The sequence below is a fragment of the Notechis scutatus genome, chromosome 1, assembly GCF_049901735.1.
Source record: "Notechis scutatus isolate UNSWTSFEM ecotype Mainland chromosome 1, rNotScu1.2, whole genome shotgun sequence".
Classification (NCBI taxonomy): Eukaryota; Metazoa; Chordata; class Lepidosauria; order Squamata; family Elapidae; genus Notechis; species Notechis scutatus.
Window position 1 is genome coordinate 330,501,834 of NC_142009.1, and position 19,806 is coordinate 330,521,639.

Genomic DNA, 19,806 nt, shown 5'->3' on the forward strand with positions numbered 1-19,806 from the left:
CCTCACTAACCTGCTTTCCAGCTCCGTTCTCCTGTGCAGGGCAACCAAAGAAGATCCAGCCAATCAGCTGGGAGGCAGGAGGCAGAGAATAGAAGGGGGCGGGGCCAGTCAGAGGGGGTATTTGCAGGTTCTTCAAACTACTCAAAATGTCCGCTACGGTTCTCCAGAACCTGTCAGAATTGGCTGAATACCACCTCTGCTGCCAAGATTGAAAAACAATCCCTCAGACTGCCTGAACGGATTTGAGCATTTGCAAAAAGCAAGTATTGTTCATTGCCAGGATATTGTTTAAATTAACAAGGAGATAACAAAATATCTTGCTTTTTTTCCCCCCCTTCCAAACCAGCGAGTCGGTCAGCATCCCACATTTGGTCTTCTTCTCTGTGAAGATCCTTGTAAACTTAGCTGAAAAGGAATGCTTTAATGATACAAAAGGCACAAATGATGGACGGACAAGCCACAGCTCCTCCTCCATCTTCACTCATCACATATGGAGAAGATTGTCACATACATTAAGGCAATACATCAGATTCCCTCATCCCAGGCTGCTCCTTGTCAACGGGCGCACAAAAATGCAAAAGGGAAGAGAAATCCCAAAGGGAAGTTATACGGATTTTAAAAAGTAATTAAATATGCTTAATACTCTGTCATATTTTTTTGATTAAAAAGGCAGAATTAAATCACCCTTTCTGACTACCACATTGCAAATTATAAAAGGGAGTTACAAAATCCTAGGGAACCAGAACAATAGTGCCCCTAATAAAGTTTATGCCAACTTTTGACCATAATGGGCAAGCTCCATTATGGTCATAACTCAAGGACTGTCTGTACTATAAATGTGTAGCCTCCCAATTGAACTTTTTTTTTTTTTTTTAAAAAAAGCTGAATCGTGAAGATTGAATGAGGCCAGATTGAATGAGATTTTGGAGTTGTATAGTAGTCAAAATTGGCCATCTCGTGAATTTTCGGCCTTAATTTGTGGTTGTGTGAGATTATATAGTTTAGGTCTGAAGTGAAAGGGTGAGGAAGGGGCTCTTGACTGCCAAGTAGGGAGCCATATTAGCTGGTGATTATACACAAGGGGAAAGATTTAAAAAGATAAAACACGGAGTGTTGTTTGTAAGCAAAAATAGTCCTCTGGTGGGGAAAGACAATATATGAGGTGTGGATTTAAAATTCTTGAGACAATCCTCAACTTTGCGAATGATGGTTTCTTAAAAGTATTGTGTATCAAGTTAAAAACATGAGGTGGAAGTTCTTCGCCTCACTTGAAGTATAAAAGTGGCCTAATGAGGCTGTGTATAGTATTCCTCCATCTTGGCAACTTGAAGATATCTGGACTTCAACTCCCAGAATTCCCCAGCTAGCAGAGCTGGCTGGGGAATTCTGGGAGTCGAAGTCCAGACATCTTCAAGTTTTTACGGTTGAGAAACATTGATGTATTTGCAGCTTGAAGCTTCTTATTCCGGTTAAATGGATCCAGAATGACATTAAAATGGTGGTAAAGTCCTCCCAGGCCATATTATGAGTTTGTTGGCCGGTGGAAATCCTTGATCTTGAGCAAAGGGCAGTAGTAACTTGAACGCACCAGATATCCATCCAGCTTGAGATGAAACTGCCCAAAGAAAGGACGGTGGAGAAGTTCAACTGAAGACCAAACTTCCATCCAAGGTGGCATGTTCCTCCTGGCTGCTCTGGGATGTCCCCAACTTAAGGCAAGACGGTGAAAGAGTCACCGGAACATTCCCGGAACAAGCACACGAGGACCTCCAGCCGTTGCAAATCTTGCCCTATTCCCCACGTTTTTAGCGCTCTATAGGAGAATCGAAGGCCTCAGAAGGGTGCCAGCAAAATTGGAATGACAAGGCCAGCTTTGCACGGCCATCCAAGTAAGTTGCAGGCGGGCAACGTAGCTGCTGGCATGGTCACAGGTCTGTGGCAGGTCCCCAGTCGTAACCATAGTCCTGGTCTGACTCAGAGTCGTAAGTCTGTGCATGGGTGAACTTCTGCCGCAGCGCTTCATGTTCGTATTCCCTGACAAAGAGATGGCAAAGTTGTAAATCAATGCACTGCATAGATTTTACACAGGCACATTAAACAGGTTGCATTAATAGAGGGATAAACCTGTATACTGCAGAGTCAAAAAGAGGGTTGTGAAAATATCTACTGACTCCCTCACATCCCGGACATAAACTGTTTCAACTCCTACACTTAGAACGACGCTATAGAGCACTACACACCAGAACAACTGGACACAAGGGGAGTTTTCCTCCGAACGCCATCACTCTGCTAAACAAATAATTCCCTTAACACTGTCCAACTATTTACTAATTCTGCATTACTATTACTATTAATCCTCCCATCCTTCCTTTCACCCATCTCCTCCCACTTGTGACTGTATGACAGTAACTTTGTCTCTTTGTATTCTTACGATTTTTACTAACTGTTTCCTAGTATGATTTGATTGCTTATTGTACCCTATGACTATCATTAAGTGTTGTACCTGATGATTCTTGACTCTTGACGAATGTACTGTTATCTTTTCTTTTTATGTACACTTTCTTTTTATGTGCATTTGCATCAAGACAAATTCCTTGTGTGTCCAAACACACTTGGCCAATAAAGAAGTAAGTCTGTCTGTCTATCTCTATCTATCTATCTATCTATCTATCTATCTATCTATCTATCTATCTATCTATCTATCTATATCTCGTGAAGTATTACTACCACCCTACAAAGCCTTAGTACGACCACACTTGGAATACTGCATTCAGTTTTGGTCACCACAATATAAAAAAAATGGTTGAGACTCTGGAAAGAGTGCAGAGAAAAGCAACTAAGATGATTAGGGGGCTGGAGGCTAAAACATATGAAGAACGGTTGCACTAATTGGATATGACCGGTCTAGTGAAAATAAGAACCAGGGGAGACCTGATAGCAGTCTTCCAATATTTGAAGGGCTGCCATGAAAATGAGGGCGGTTGACCTATTTTTCACAGCACCAGAAGGCACAATAAGAAACAACGGACGGAAACTGACCAAGAACTAAGGAGAAATTTCTTGACAGTTAGAACAATTAATCAATGGAATGACTTGCCTCCAGAATGCCCATGGAGATTCTCAGTGATCCAGGTCATGGTTTACCAAAAGTGCTTTTTCAAAAGGCAACTGGAATTTTGGCAACTGGTCCTCAAGGAAAAACAAAGTCTAGTTGCCATATGAAATTGCCTCCAGAATTTGTGGGTACTGGAGGTTTTTAAGAAGAGATTGGACAACGATTTGTCTGAAATGGTATAGAGTTTCCTGCTTGACCAGCAGGTTGGACTAGAAAACCTCCAAGGTCCCTTCCAACTCTGTTATTCTGCTTTCTGCCCTCCTAAAGGCCTTGAGATATTTGACCAGAATTTGTCTCCAAGAGAATGCATGCTACTTTTTCGAACACCAGATGCAAACTTAGAATGCACTGGATGGGTTCACACAACATGTTAAACCCAGTTCGCCACCAACCCAGATCAGCAATCTTAGTAACTCATTCTCACTGGCTGAGTCAAAAGTCACTACCCTTGCCTCATGAAGTGATAGGGACGTCTAGATTTTCCAGATAATACGTCTCATGCAGGAGTTGCATTAGTTATGGATATAATTCAAATTTTACCACATACATGGAGAGGCGTTTTGACTCCAACTGCAGGCTTAAGAAAATTCTTCCCAACCCATCACCAAGCATCAAATGAGTAGTTTATACCTGATGTCATAACTGCTGTGCCACTGTCCTTGGGGTTGGTGATCACTATCATGCTATAAGAAAGAAAAATATCCATTACAACTCATTTTATGGCACAGATTTCAAATGGTGGCTTGTGATGCAGTCCTAGAACGGCGGTGGCAGCGGAGGAGGAGGAGGAGAAGGAGAAGAAGGAGAAGGAGAAGGAGAAGGAGAAGGAGAAGAAGAAGAAGAAGAAGAAGAAGAAGAAGAAGAAGAAGAAGAAGAAGAAGAAGAAGAAGAAGAAGAAGAAGAAGAAGAAGAAGAAGAAGAAGAAGAAGAAGAAGAAGAAGAAGAAGAATTACACTTGTGTGCCATCCAATTTTGAGTGACTCACATCAATCAAGCAAATATTTATTTATTTAGCATATGGCACTTGTTAGCCAGGGATCACTGAGGTGGCTGGCTGCTTATGTGAAAGGAATTTTTACAGGCGGTGTTATCTTTGACGCCTGAATGCTAGTAGGCAATTGGGGGAGGGTCCTTTCTTGTCCCTCTGTGGTTTATTCTCTCACGGGGAATCGAGCCGCTGAGCTGCTGGCCTTGGCCTCGGCAGTGAGCAAGCCCAGCGTCTTACCACGTGAGCCACCACAGGCCCTCCTCAAGCAAAGAAATTAGAATGAATTCAAAACTATTAAAGTGACAAACCATTTCTGAAAAGGTTGCCAATAAAACAGTAGGGATTGGTCTGGGTAGCTGCCAGATCAGTGCCTCGAAGTCATCAAAATAAAGAGGGCGAACTAGTATATTAGACCAGGGGTCTCCAACCTTGGCAGTTTTGCTGGCTGGGGAATTCTGGGAGTTGAAGTCCTCCAGGCTTAAAGTTGCCAAGATTGGAGACTCCTGGTGCAGGCTACATCACCTTTAGGATCCCTTTCAAAGCCAGGAGGTTGACTCTCCTTACCACGTCAATGGGGTAGGCCAAAGCAGCTGCCACACGCTCATTCAGGTCCTGATCCAGGTTTTGTTCTGCCGGCTCCGAAGAACGGCTCAGAGCTGCCTCTTGATAGGGCTCATCTAATTCCTGGTCCGTGTAAGGTTCTCCTTCTGCGTCCGTTTCCTCATAATCACTGTTGGCCCGACTGTCACAAGTCAGGTCACCCATACTGATAGCCGAGGTCTGGTTTAATATGTCCAGGCTCTCCTCAGCCGAAGCATCCACCTGAAGGAAAAAAAAGGAGTGGAAAATTACAGAGTAGAAAGCAGATGGTTATTTGAGAAGGAAGGAAGTTTATACTAAGCCAAATCTTGTGGAAGAAGGGATCCCCATCCCCTGGGCAACGGACCGGCACCAGTGCATGGCCAACCAGGAACCAGGCTGTAGAAGCGAGTGAAGCCCCATCTGTGCAAATGGGGGATCCAGACAGTGTGCAAAACCACACCATCCAGTCCACAGAAAAAAGCGCCCTCCACAGTATCGGTCCCTGAGACCCAAAGGTTGAGGGTTGCTGTTGGAGAACTGTCAACTCTGAAGCGAACCTGGCTGTCTCCATTTTGTGCAGTCTCAAAGTTGCCATGAAGCCAGAGGGGGGAAGAGGACGGGGGAAGTAGATAGCTCAGATCCAGTCAAAACAAAAAGTTTTCCTGTGGGAACCAAGGTCATTAAAACAGGTGGCCATTGAAAGAGAAGAGGAGCCTGCTTTCCATCTTCATTGGACAATGTGACCAGTGACACCTGGGAGGGGGAAATTTGATTCGTTTAATTAGGTGAAAACCATGGGAACTGTTGGAGTTGGTTTTCACCGGCTATGCCGATATGATGTATCCAATAAACATATCCTTTAAGGAATCTACCTGCCTCGGAGTTATGCTTTCACTGGGTGCTGTGTTGTGGTTTGCCGGCAGCCTGTGCAGACTACAGTGGAATCGGACAGTGGGGAAGAATGGGGACCAGTCCGGGAGTCTGGAGAGGACTCGGATGAGGGTCCTGCATCCGATGCAGAGATAGGGCCAGGACCATCTGGGAGCGGGGTGCTGCCTCTGGAGCCTCTGGAGTCTGGCAGCAGCAAGGCAGAGGAACCAGGGGAGCCCGTTCCCAGTGCCCGTGTGCACAGAGCTGCTAGAAGGCAAGAACAGCTGAAACAAAAGGGGCGACTCGGGAGTAAGGCTGGGAGGTGATTGCCCCTCCCATAAGGTATAAAGGTCAGGCAAAGATGACAAAAACTTTGCAGGAAGCAAAGTTGTTCGTTCGGTTCAGACTCATTCTTGAAGCTCTTTGTACTTGGGTTGGTATTTTTTCTAGTTCATTTGATACTTCCGTTATTGGCAGCACTTCACAGAAAAGAAAGGTGGGTGCCTATCTCTAGGGACTGTTTGAGATTAATTCCGGCTGGGAATGAAAACAATTCTCAGCATTGCAATAAAATAAGTCTTGCTTTTAAAATAAGCGTGTGCGTAGTTATGGTCTAGGAAGCCTTGGTCAGAACAGGCTGACATTAAACCAACTCTGACAGTTTTTGCGGTTTTCAACTAATTAAAGGAATCAAATTCCCCCCTCTCAGGTGTCACTGGTCACATTGTCCAATGAAGATGGAAGGCAGGCTCCCCTCCTCTTTCAATGACCACCTGTTTCAATGACTTTGGTTCCCACAGGAAAACTTTTTGTTTTGAGTGGTGCTGGGTTATCTACTTCCCCCCGCATCTTCCCCCTCTCAGGCTTCATGGCAACTTTGACGTCGCACAAGATGGCTTCAGCCAGGTTCATTTCAGAGTTGACATTGGTTGCAATAGACTTTGGAAGACAACCCTTGAGAAACTTAAAGAGGTTTCGGACAAGCTACTCAAAGAAGCTTAATAAAATAAATAATTCATGTCTAATATATATAAAAAAAAATGAAAAGCAGACTAAATAGAAAACTTTTCTTACCAGATAATAAATAATCTAGATTTTTAAAAACAACAACAACTTCCTTTGGACTAAAAAGCTAACACGTTGCAGAGCCACCAAATGTGGACTGCAATCTGGATTTTAAAGTTATATTACTGCAGCATTCCACACGCTGGAACCCTGGAAGCAGTTGTCATGAATCCAGAGAGCATCAGGATGGGGAAACTTGCCTTGCTGCCTACAAGCCAGGTTAAAACCTGACTCCGCTGTGATTGTGCCCACCTACCTGTTCTTCCGTCATCCAGACAGGGCGGGCCTGCTCAATTTGGATAATCTCCTTCAGGGTCTGGTACCAGTTGTTGGACCCTCCGGCGAGGCTGATGGTGGCCGTGAAGAGGTGGCTGCAATACTTCTGCATCTTGGAGGCCTGCACATAGAGGCGCCGCGAACTCTTCTTGGAATCTGGCACCAGCCACTGCCTCATGGCCTTGATTCCTTGCCGGCTGTCCGGCTCACAGAAGACCACAATGGGGAAATACTGCACATAATTGAGACGTTCTACAGCAGCTGGTGTGATATCGAGCAATGCATGTTTATCCTGTTAAAAAGAGAAGTGAAATGTTAGTAACGCTTTACAATAATGTCTTGATAAGACCATGCTTGGAATACTGAATCCAGTTTTGGTCGCCATGAATGTAAACATGGAAAATAACTTCATGTCAACATAGTGTGATAGGCTTGTGGGGCTGATGTGTTGTGCAATCAGTTCACATGGTGCAATAAGATTGTGTGTGTGTGTGTGTGTTAGTAGGACCCACTGGATTGGGGAATTTATTTTTTTGTCTTCACTGTGAGTAGTATTGGGGGTGTGGGGTGTGCACGAAGGGAGGCTCAGCCAATCTTATTGTACACAATGTCAATGTTCCAGCAACACTCCATTCCAAACAATAACTCGGAGACAGACATCTTCTCAAAGGTTCCTTTTTATTTGGATAGTAACTGGCACAACTGTGGAATCCCGAATCTGAAAGTTCCGGGCTTCCTTACAATAAGTAAAAACTACAAAATCCAACCCCTTCACCAATCATCCACCACATGGCCCAATCAATCACTATCCATCTCCAGTTAAGACTTCCTCTCAGTTATGCGCCAACACAACCTGACCTTGACTCAGAAAAAGAATGTTATTGGGTATAACTAGATATACTCGAATATATTCCCCCCTCTCACTTTCTCAGGCTCAGATGTGGCAGCATGGGAGCATCTGATCTCAACATGGCTTCCAAAGCTGACACACACGTTGTACTCTGATAATAAAGCTTGATTTGATTTGATTTTGATTTGAAAAAAAGACGTTGAGATTCTAGAAAGAGCGCAGAGAAGAGCAACTAAGATGACTAGGGGGCTGAAGGCTGAAACGTATGAAGAATGGTTGCAGGAATTGGGTTATGTCTAGTTTAATGAAGACTAAGGGTGACATAATAGGTGTTCCAATATCTCAGGGGCTACCACAAAGAAGAGGGAGTCAAGCTACTCTCCAAAGCACCTGAAGGCAGGAGAAGAAGCAATGGATGGATATTAATCAAGGAGAGAAGCAACCTAGAACTAAGGAGAAATTTCCTGACAGTTAGAACAATTAATCAGTGGAACAATTTGCCTCCAGAAGTTGTAAATGCTCCAACACTAGAGGTTTTTAAGAAGACACTGGACAGCCGTTTAACTCCAATGGTAAAAGGTTTCCTGCTTGAATAGGAGGTTAGACTACAACAGCGGTCGCCAACTGGTGGGCCGCAGCCCACCGGTGGGCCGCAGAGAAATCTCACCCCCAGAGCATCCCCCCCAAAGCAATTAATCCAGGCTGCGCAGAAACACAAGGCAGCGCCACCCACATGGCCCGTGGGAACTCTCCCCGGCCACTCACTCCTTACCCAGCAAACTTGCCTGCTAAATTTCTATTTTTCCTTTTTCCGACCATCATCTGTTCATCATCTGTTCTGGAGATTTAGATTAGCTAGGAAGCAGGAAATGGTTGGATTTCTTGCTTTCTAGCTAGTCTTTAGATCTTCAGTTCTGCTTTTAAGCCGAACCTCCCTTAGGACTGAAGGTTCTATTATTCAGTGCAGACTCACGGCAAGCAAAGTTTATGTGACAGACTGAGCTAGCCGATGGTAGATAGATAGATCACTGAATGAATCTGTGATTCTGTGCGCAACTCAATCTGTCTGCCTGCTTTGCTTGGTTTTGGGTAAAAGTTGCTCATTTAATAAAAAAAATCAATATTTATATACATGGTGTGTTGTGAGTTAATTTTGTGAGTTTGCTTGCAAGCAAATTTTATGTGACAGACTCAGGTAGCCGATGGCAGATAGATAGATCTCTGAATGACTCTGTGATTCTGTGAGCAACTCAATCTGCCTGCCTGCTTTGCCTGATTTTGGGTAAAACTTGCTCTTTTTGTATAAAAAATTCAATATTTATATAAATACTTATAATATTTACATACAAGCCATGCCCAGCCAGTCACATGACCACCAAGCCACACCCACAAATTAGGCCACGCCCACAGAACCGGTTAGTGGTACCTGGGATTTTAAATTATGAGTTTGGTGGTCCCTGAGGTCCAAAAGGTTGGTGACCCCTGGACTAGAAGACCTCCAAGGTCCCTTCCAATTCTTCTGTTATTCTCTTAGAATGTCTGTACAGGACTATAATTTTAAACACCAACATTAAAAGTTTCATTATGTTATTTCCATCACCACTTCATTGCCTCACCTGCTTTGCAATTTGCCACACGGTGTCCAGTTTGATCACTTTAGATGTTCCTCCTTCTCTGATAACACTCTCTAAAAAAACAGAGAGAGGGAGAAAGAGATTTGAGAATACAGCTACTCCTTGAGTTACAATTATTCATTTATGACCAAAGTTACAACAGTGCTCAAATAGAGACTTGAAACCGGTCCTTGCAACTTACAACCATTAGGGCTGAGGAATTCTGGGAGTTGAAGTCTTAATGTGGGAGAAGTGGAAAAAATGCTGAACTTGGGGGGATTTCAAGGCACAGCTAGAGCAGTAGAGAATTCCAACAGGGCCCGAGATCCACCAGGTAGGAAACGCCGCTCCTCGTCCTTGAAACTCAAGCACACTCACCTGCAGTCTGAAATTGATCTGGCATCTCCGTGCTCAGTTTCTGCATGGCGATGTCAGCAATTGGGCCCAGGATCACCACAGGACGCTTAAAAGTGGCTGCATGAGAAAAATCACCTTGTAAATCAAGTTTCTAGTCCACAAGAGATTAGGAGAAAGACATCAGAGGAAGTATTGCCTTCCTTTTTTTTTTAGGGTTTGGCATCCTTCGAAAAATGATTTAGCAGTGCTTAAAGCAACCCAATATTTTCAGGGTTATGTGCGAAACTGAAAAAGGTAGCCAGGTAGTCCTTGACTTGTTAGCATTTGTTTAGTGACAGTTTGAAGTTACAACAGCACTGGAAAAAAATGGCTTATGACCGTTTTTCACTCTTATGAATCTTTACAGCATCCCCATGGTTACATGATACAAGTATGGCCGTTTGGCAACTGGGATATTTTCATGATGGTGGCATCATCCAAGGGACCTTCCAAGCTGGCTTCCAACAAACAAAGTCACTGGGAGAAGCTGGATTCATTTCACGAACGTGTGACTCACTTAGCAACTGTAGAGATTTCCTTAACTCAGGCAAAAATGTTCACAAAATAGGGTGTGACTCACTTCACAATTGTCTTGCTTAGCAATGGAAATTCTGGTCCCAATTGACAAGGACAAGACAAAACGGGACCAGGACAGGACCAGAACAGACCAGAACAGGACAGGATAGGACAGGACCAGGGCAGGACAGGACAGGACAGGACAAGACAAGCTTTATTGTCACATTTTTTTTCTGTGAACACACTGGAAACATTAAATTATGCAATTCTGATGCCTGCTCACAAAAGAAAAAAAAATATATACTCTCTCTCTCTCTCTCACACACACACACACACACACACACAGAGAGAGAGTATCATTTATTCAAATATTTCTGTCTGTCTGTCTGTCTGTCTGTCCGTCCATCCATCCATCCATCCATCCATCCATCCATCCATCCATCCATCCATCCATCCAGTTATCTATATGAGCCTTGATGGCGCAGTGGTTAGAGTGCAGTACTGCAAGCTACTTCTGCTGGCTGCCTGCAATTTGGCAGTTCAAATCTCACCAGGCTCAAGGCTGACTCAGCCTTCTGTCCTTCTGAGGTTGGTAAAATGAGGACCCAAATTGTTGGGACCAGTAGGCTGACTCTGTAAACTGTTTAGAGAGGGCTATAAAGCACTATAAGGCGGTATATATGTCTAAGTGCTATTGCTATCTATCATCTATCGATCAATCTATTATTTATTTATCTATCATCTATCATCTATCTATCATCTATCTATATCTTCTATCATCTATCCATCATCTATCTATCTTTCTATATCTTCTATCTATCATCTATCTATAGATATAGATATAGATATAGATATAGATAGATAGATAGATAGATAGATAGATAGATAGATAGATAGATAGATAGATATAGATAGATACACACACACAGAGAGAGAGATATATATACATATTAATCACAGACCATTTAGAATGCTTAGAACAATTCTAATTGTAAATCGAGGCCTACATATCTGCAACATATCTCCTCCTTCACTACTACAAGCACCTACCTTCCTTGAGTACAACCTTCTCGTAAGGCGGATAGTGGCCCTGCTTGGTAAGATTTGACAGATCTTCCCGGCTTTTGCGCAGCATCCGTTTGGCTCCCCGCAAACCTCGGAGTTTCCAGAACTCTGCTCGAGCCCCTAAAGCATTGGAGGTCTTTGACGTCGTTTTGAGAACCGATTCCAGACTGGCGAACTGTTCTGCCCTGGGGTCAAAAACGGCTGAGATCAGGGGGACAAAAGATGGAAGAAGCCACCTTGTTCTCCCAGTTAAAGCAGCTGGTTCAAACCAACCCCGATACAGGGTCAAGCCATGGCTGGAGAAGAGAATTGCAATAGAGTTGGGATAAGCTACAACGGCACTGAAAAAAAGTGACTTATGACTTACAAATGTTGGGCTCCATTGTGGTCATAAGTTAGAGTGTTGCAGTGGCCTTGAGGTGGAGCTCTCGCCTCACAATCAGGAGGCTGTGAGTTCGATCCTAGGTAGAGGCAGATATTTCTCTCTCTGGGCACACTGAGAATATATCTGCTGACCAAAACTCCGCACTGGCAGTAGGAAAGGCATCCGGCCACTCTGCTAGCTCCATTCACTTGCCCAAACTCCACCCCACAATGGATTATGGGGTCGTTAAATGATGATGATGATGATTGTGGTCATAAATTGAGGACTTACCTCTACACAGTGACATAACTACTCGGTTGGATATGCTATAATTTAGGGTTTCTTAAAAGGTGGCCTGAGGATCACTGGGGGTCTTTCCCCCAAATTCTCGTAGGGGTTTGCATAATCAAAATTATTTACTCAATATTGAAGATATTTGAATATATAATATTGAAAATATTAAACAATGTCACTCTTCTCATTATTTTTTATTTGCTAAAAATACGGGGGTTTTCATGGAAATATTGTATGTTACGGTCTAATGGGTTTTATAGTGTTATTTTACATTTCAAGAAATAAATACTTACAAATGTGTTTGTTTAATTTTTAATCTGGCATATGTTGATAAATATAACCCACACAGACAAAACGTTTTGGGGGAGCTCCATAATTTTTTAAAAGCGTGAAGGATTCCTGAGAACAGAAAATCTGAATAAACATTGTCATATACTGTAGGTAGTCCTCGACTCATGACCACAATTAAAATAAGAAATTCTGGTGTTAAGCAAAGCAGTTGCTAAGTGAGTCTCATCCAATTTTAAAACATTTACAACACCCAAATTTCGATCACATGACCGTTGGGGATGCTATGTAGGTTGTGAGAACTGGTTGTAAGTCACTTTTTTTTCAGTACTGTTGTAACTTTGAACAGTCACTAAATGATTCATTCTAAGTCAAGGACTACCTGTAATTGCTTCCTTCAAATGCCTGCACTTTGACATCACTTCAGGCCGTGATGGCGAACCTATGGCAGGCGTGCCACAGGTGGCACACAGAGCCATTTGTGCGGGCACATGAGCCCCAGGCAAAGTTACCTCACTGCGCATGCACGTGCCTCACAGCTGATTTTCGGCCTGTTTAAAGCCTTTTTTGGCCTCCCAGAGGCTTGAGGAAAGCCTCTGCAGCCTTTGCAGGCTAAAAATAGGACCATTTCATCACTTCCTGTATTTCTGGAAATACCAGAAGTGACAAAACGGGACCATTTTTCAGCCTGCAAAGGCTGCAGAAGCTTTCTTCAAGCCTCTGGGAGGCCAAAATCAGCTAGGAGGCGCAGTGCAGGTAAGGTGGCGGAGGGGGAGAATTGCGTGTGCATGCGCAGGGGGCGTGGTGGGGGCGTATGCATTGTCTTCTGGGTGCTGGCTCGTAAGCGTGCATGCACACACAATTTTTGGCACAGGAGCCCAAAAACGTTAGCCACCCCTGACTTAAAGGGTAGAGCTTGCATTACATATGCTCAGTTTGTTAGGTATAACATTGATACCAAATATGGTTTGGGTGAATAAATATATAAAACTTAGATATCATGGTTTAAGTGCTTATCACTTTAAGCACAATGCAGCAGGCAATTAGCCGATTAAGGGTGCGGTTACAAGTTACAATATAAGGAAGCATTAGAAGCTGGAAAGCTGTCTCTGTCTGTAACTGTGTGCTGCTGCGACTTACTGTGTGCTGCTGCGACTAACTGTGTCTTACTGTGACTAACTGTGATTACTGACTGTGAGTGCCTGTGACTGAACTGTTTTTGTTTGCTACTGTTTGCTGAATATCCAGCGTTTGTTTCTCTGGAGAGTGAAACCGGAGGAGGAGAAGATATCTTTATCGGCTGATAAAGATATTGCAAGGACTCTTAACTTGGACTATACTAGTGAGTCTTACTGGATGGAAATACTGTGAATGACTTAATGGACTGAATGACAATGCTTAAATTCTAACTGGATTAAAAACTATTTAAACTACAAACAGTGTTTGTGTTCAGTGTGTGTATACTCTGGGGCCCTTCCGCTCTCCTTTGGCTTCCTGGCTTGACTACTGCTGCAATACTCTTCTAGGGGTTAATCACCAAAACCCTAACATTGGTTATGGGCCCAGCAGCATAGTCTAACTAACCAGGATATAGCAGAGAGAGTTGGTGTGAGTTGCACATTACTGTAAAAACAAACTGTTTTAATTAGTTTAAAATAGTTAAAATATCTGAAGAGTAATGGCACAAGTAAATTTGTCACAACTGTCCATGATATCCAGGCTGGATGGAACAAACTATGTTTCATGGTCAATGAAATGTAGTTTACTTCTACGCAGAGAAGGTTTGTGGGACATAATAGCAAACCCACCAGATGTGAGTAGATGGGATCCTGCTGATGATGATGATAACGAAAAGTTACAAGACTTTAAACTGAAGAATGAGCAGGCTTTATGCATCATAGGACTGACTCTCTGTGATCAGCAGCTTGTCCATATTCGTGGAGAAGAAAATGCTGCAAACTGCTGGGAGAACCTCAGGAAGATTTATGTTCGGGACAGTGTAGGAGCACATATAAATCTTACACGGAAGCTTTTCGAACGCATCTTCAGAGGAATGGAGATATGTTAGTTCATTTAAACTGTATGAAGAGCATTTTTCAAGAATTGCAAGAAAAGAGCTTATATTTAATGAACTGCAACAAGTCTACATCATATTATCTTCATTAGATCAAAGCTATGATGACTATGTGACTTCGTTGGAAGTATTGCCAAAAGAAAGCCTCTCATTAACCGAGATTACAGGCAGGCTACTAGAAGAAGCCAGAAGAAGGCGTGAGCGTGACGAGCTGAGAGAAGATAAGAAAGAAGAGAAATTATCTTCAAAGTTTGAAAGAAACCAGCAAAGCAAAGTAAAGCACCTGGAAGAAGAGAATTTATCTTCAACAGCATACACAATTAAAAAGTGTTTTAATTGTGGAGGCAGAGGACATTTGGCAAGATTCTGCAAAAAGAGAAAAAGCCAGAATGTAAAAAAGCCAAAGAAAGCATTTGAACTAGCCACGTTTAGCAACTCTGATGTGAAGAATAATTTATGGGTGGTTGACAGTGGCGCATCCCACTGCATCACAAGAGATAAGACAAAATTTATAAAAATGTCTACAAGCTCTCAACATATATCTCTTGCTAACGGCTGGAACCTGAAAGCGAAAGGTCAAGGTTTTGCACGTTGTCCGTACATAAACCAGGATATAAAAATGTTGTATGTACCGCAACTAAAGTTTAATTTGCTTTCAGTAAGGGTATTAGATAAATTAGGTTATGTAATTACTTTTAAAGATAATAATTGCATAATTGAAAAAGATAACAAAAGGGTAACTGCAGCTTTAAATGGAACATTATATGTATTAGATAATAGTAGGAAAGGGAGGCTCAAACTGTATTTAATAATATAAAGCCTCATGAAGAATGTATCCATTTATTGCATAGGCGTTTGGGGCATGTAAATTTTAAAATGCTAAAACGTACAGTTGAGTTATCTGAAGGAATAAGGTTAAAACCTTGTGATAAATATTTGCGTTGTAATGTTTGCTGTGAAGATAAGAGCAAAGTATTGCCTGCAAATAGGCTAAATGGTTTCAAAACAAAAGAACCTTTAGAAGTAGTAGTTGCAGACATAATAGGTCCAAAGAAACCCAGTATGGGGGTGCTAGATATATACTGAGCATTATGGACCATTATTCTAGATATGGGTTTTGCTATTTAATGAAAAGCAAAACTGAAACATATCAACATTTTTCAATTGGCTTAGGTTTGCTGAAAGAAAGTCTAAACGACAATTGATAACCCTGGTGACAGATAATGGTGCGGAATTTATTAATAACAAATTCCAGAACAGACTTAAGATAGCAGGAATAGAGCATAAGAAGTCTGCTCCATACAGGCCAGAACATAACGCTTTTATTGAAAGAAGAGGCCAAACACTACAGGCAATGGTTAGAACAATGTTAAATGATTCTGGGTTACCTGATTCTTTGTGGGGGAGGCTACAATGTGTGCTAATAACATATTGAACAACGTTGTTAATACAACAACAGGTGAAATACCATTTACCAGATGGCATGGCAGGAAACCTGACCTAAGTTACCTGCACACATTTGGTGCACCAGCATGGGTGCATATTCCTGCACAAATCAGAAAAAAGGGCAACATAGAGCTAAAAGATTTTTCTTCGTTGGTTATCAGGCAAACCATAGGGCATATAGATTTTGGGAGAAAGGCACATCTAAAGTGTTATGTAGTGCTAGTGCCCAATTTCTAGAACATGAAGGATGGGAGAAATTAGAACAGGATGCCAATAAAGATGTAATTATTGAATCCTATAGAAATCCCATTAGTTATCCCTGTAATTTTAAAAATAAAGTAAAGAGACAAATACAGGATGAAATAGTGCCCATAAAGGAAGAAACAGACTCAATAGCTGAACAGGATGAGGAAGATGAACAGGTAGTAGTTCAACAAAGTCCTCCTGTAAGCCCTGTAATTCCCAGAAGAACTACACGTATATCTAGACCGCCTGATAGGTACCAGGCTAACACAGTGTGCCAAATTAATCAAGTTCCTAATTCTGTTGAAGAAATTAAAAAGTATCCTAATAAGGAAAAAGAAAAATGGTATGCAGCAATGAATAAGGAACTGAATTCATTAAGTGATATGAAAGTGTATGAGAATGCCAAATTACCTGTAGGAAAGAAATCCATTGGCTGCAAATGGATTTTTAAGGTAAAAATAGATAAAGATGGTAATTTAATCCATAAGGCAAGGTTAGTAGCCCAAGGTTTTAGGCAGAATGCTAATGACTATGATGAGGTGTTTGCACCTAGTCTTAAGGCAGCAACCTTGAGAGCAGCTTTAGTGTGGGCAGCTAGTAAAAACTATATAGTTAACCATTTAGATGTGGAAACTGCTTACTTGCACGCCCCATTAAAACATATTATTTATATGAAAAAACCTGTTGGTATTAAAAGTGAAAATAAGGATAATAATGATTGTTGGTTGTTAAAGAAAAGCCTCTATGGTCTAAAACAATCAGGCTATGAATGGAACCAGTATATTGTAAAGGAACTAGACAATATAGGATTTAAAGCTGGTTTAGCCGATCCATGTCTGTTTAAGAGGAGACAAATGGGAAAGTATCATTATTATTACTATTCACAGATGACATTGCATTGATAACTGAAACTAATGATGAAGCTAATAAAATAATAGCATCATTAGGAAAGAGAATAAAGATCAAGCAATTAGGGAGATAAAGAAGTATCTCGGTTTGAATATAAAGAAAACACGGAAAGGTTTTAAGATATCTCAGGAAGATAAGATAAGCAAATTGCTAAAAGATTACAAGATGGAGCTTTGTAAGCCGGCTAAGACTCCAATGAGTCAGGAGTTTAGCAACACTGATGAACAAAGCCCTGAGTTTGATAAGGTGATTTATCAATCTTTAATTGGTAGTTTGAGTTATATTAGTAATTGGTCTAGACCAGATATATCGTACTGTGTGAATCAGTTGGCTAGATTCAATTCTGCACCATGTGAAAGACACTGGATTGCAGCTAAGAGGATATTAAGATATCTTAAAAAGACAATGAATTATTCATTGTATTTAGAACCAAAGGGTGATTTAATTTTGAGTGCTTATGCAGATGCTAGCTTTGCATCAGAAAGAGACACTAGAAAGTCGACTTCAGGAACAGCCATAATGCTGGGTAATACATTAATAGGCTGGAAGTCAATAAGACAACAACATATAAGTTTGTCTACTATGGAGGCAGAATTCTCCTGTTTATCATTGTTATGTACAGAATTAATAATGTATAAACAAATGTTAATAGATATAGGTATAACTGTAGATTATCCTATAATTATACATGAAGATAATCAGGCAGCAATTCAAATGGCCACAAATATTGGAGTAAAAACAAGGAGCAAGCATACAGATCTAAGATACCTAAACGTGAGACAATCTGTAAGAAGTAAGATGATTCAGCTAGAGTACTGTATGTCGGAGGACAATTTAGCTGATAATTTTACTAAAGCCCAAGGTGCCAGTAAGCACCAGGAGAGTTGTGAAAAATATGGGATAAGATTGTAAGGTATTATATATTTATTTCACCCAAAAGGGAGTATGTTAGGTATAACATTGATACCAAATATGGTTTGGGTGAATAAATATATAAAACTTAGATATCATGGTTTAAGTGCTTATCACTTTAAGCACAATGCAGCAGGCAATTAGCCGATTAAGGGTGCGGTTACAAGTTACAATATAAGGAAGCATTAGAAGCTGGAAAGCTGTCTCTGTCTGTAACTGTGTGCTGCTGCGACTTACTGTGTGCTGCTGCGACTAACTGTGTCTTACTGTGACTAACTGTGATTACTGACTGTGAGTGCCTGTGACTGAACTGTTTTTGTTTGCTACTGTTTGCTGAATATCCAGCGTTTGTTTCTCTGGAGAGAAACCGGAGGAGGAGAAGATATCTTTATCGGCTGATAAAGATATTGCAAGACTCTTAACTTGGACTATACTAGTGAGTCTTACTGGATGGAAATACTGTGAATGACTTAATGGACTGAATGACAATGCTTAAATTCTAACTGGATTAAAAACTATTTAAACTACAAACAGTGTTTGTGTTCAGTGTGTGTATACTCTGGGGCCCTTCCGCTCTCCTTTGGCTTCCTGGCTTGACTACTGCTGCAATACTCTTCTAGGGGTTAATCACCAAAACCCTAACAAGTTTATTTACACTTTCTATTTATTTATTCAATTTATTCAGCACGCAGCCCATCTCACTGGTAAGGCGACTTTGGGTGGCTTACAAAATGGTAAAAAGATAAATATAAAATTAATAAGACTTTACAAGCGGCCTCCACTCGCACCGCCCGGGCTCCGCTCAGGTATCCGGCTGGGGCTGTCAGGAGTTGCTACCGCCGGCGCAGCTCCACGCGGCTCCAGTCCCGCGTTGCCTCGGGAAGGGAAAGGCAAAACCAGGATCCGCTGCTGCCGTTGCAAAGCGCCGCTGCGGCTCTTCCTTTTTGCCTTTCCCTTCCTGAGGCAACGCCGGACAAAGTCCGGTTCCATGTTTGCCAACAAAAACCAAGCCAGACAGCCCAGCTTTTACAGACCAAGAACTGAGGGACAGCATCCAGCTGTTTCTTGGCTGTTATTTTTTTTTTTAAACTAACAATTAATAATGAAAGTGACATTTTTATTTTTACTTATGCCACCCCTGCTTGGAATTCGTTTTTTGCACTGATTATGGAGCAGATTCCCCATTAGTAAGGTGACCAACCATCCTCCTTTAGGGAGGACAGTCCTCCTTTTGTAAGTTCTGTCCTCCCACGAAAAGTGTCCTCCTAAATGTCCTCCTTGTTGATATTTGGAGACTAATCTGTAAATCTCCCTATTCGATCGATGCCAAGCTGATCCGTTGTGTGTGATGTGACGTATTTGTATTTGACATGACGATTCGTCAGGGCTCGGTACAGTGCGACGAGACGCGATTATGAGACGCATGCGCTCCACACAGGAGAATTGTTTTGAGAGAGTGCGCCGCGCGCAAGTGGCTTTGTGTTTTTTTTCCCTTCCATTTATTCGTGTCCTCCTTCTCATTGTAAAAAAGTTGGTCACCTTACCAACGGGGACAGTTAAAATATTAATAACAGAGTTGGAAGGGATGTTGGAGGCAGGGGTGGGCTTCATAAATTTTAGCAGAGGGTTCTTCTGCCTGGTTGCTGGGTGGGCGTGGCCGTGGTCCTAGTCGGCTTCCTGCATCACGGCGGGTGTGTGTGCTCTCCCCGGGCTCTGGAGGCTTACTTCAAGCCTCCGGGAGGGTGAAAACGGCCTCTCTAGGCTCCGGAGGCTCTCTGGAAGCCGGAAACAGGCCCATTTCCAGCTTCCTGAACTTCCGGGAGGCCCGTTTTTTGCCCTCCCCGAGCCTCCGTGCATGCCCTGCACTTACCTGCATCCAAAATGGGCCACGTGGGGACTCCTGGGAGGGGAGGGGCAGGGCCAGCCAGGAGTGGGAT

At 42.2% G+C, this 19,806-nt stretch overlaps 1 protein-coding gene across 3 annotated transcripts in view; it reads right to left on the reverse strand.

The window, feature by feature from the left end:
- Nucleotides 1-406: 406 nt before the first annotated feature.
- TJP3 (tight junction protein 3) overlaps nt 407-19,806 on the reverse strand; it is a 64,352-nt gene continuing 44,952 nt past the window's right edge. For all 3 annotated transcript variants that reach the window (XM_087952712.1, XM_087952711.1, XM_087952713.1), the window contains 7 exons: nt 11,322-11,521; nt 9,738-9,833; nt 9,363-9,433; nt 6,877-7,188; nt 4,668-4,925; nt 3,746-3,798; nt 407-2,034 (listed from right to left, as the gene is read on the reverse strand). In XM_087952712.1, coding sequence (XP_087808838.1) covers nt 1,926-2,034; nt 3,746-3,798; nt 4,668-4,925; nt 6,877-7,188; nt 9,363-9,433; nt 9,738-9,833; nt 11,322-11,521 — 1,099 coding nt within the window. In that variant the 3' untranslated portion in view covers nt 407-1,925. The remainder of the gene's footprint in view (nt 2,035-3,745; nt 3,799-4,667; nt 4,926-6,876; nt 7,189-9,362; nt 9,434-9,737; nt 9,834-11,321; nt 11,522-19,806) is intronic.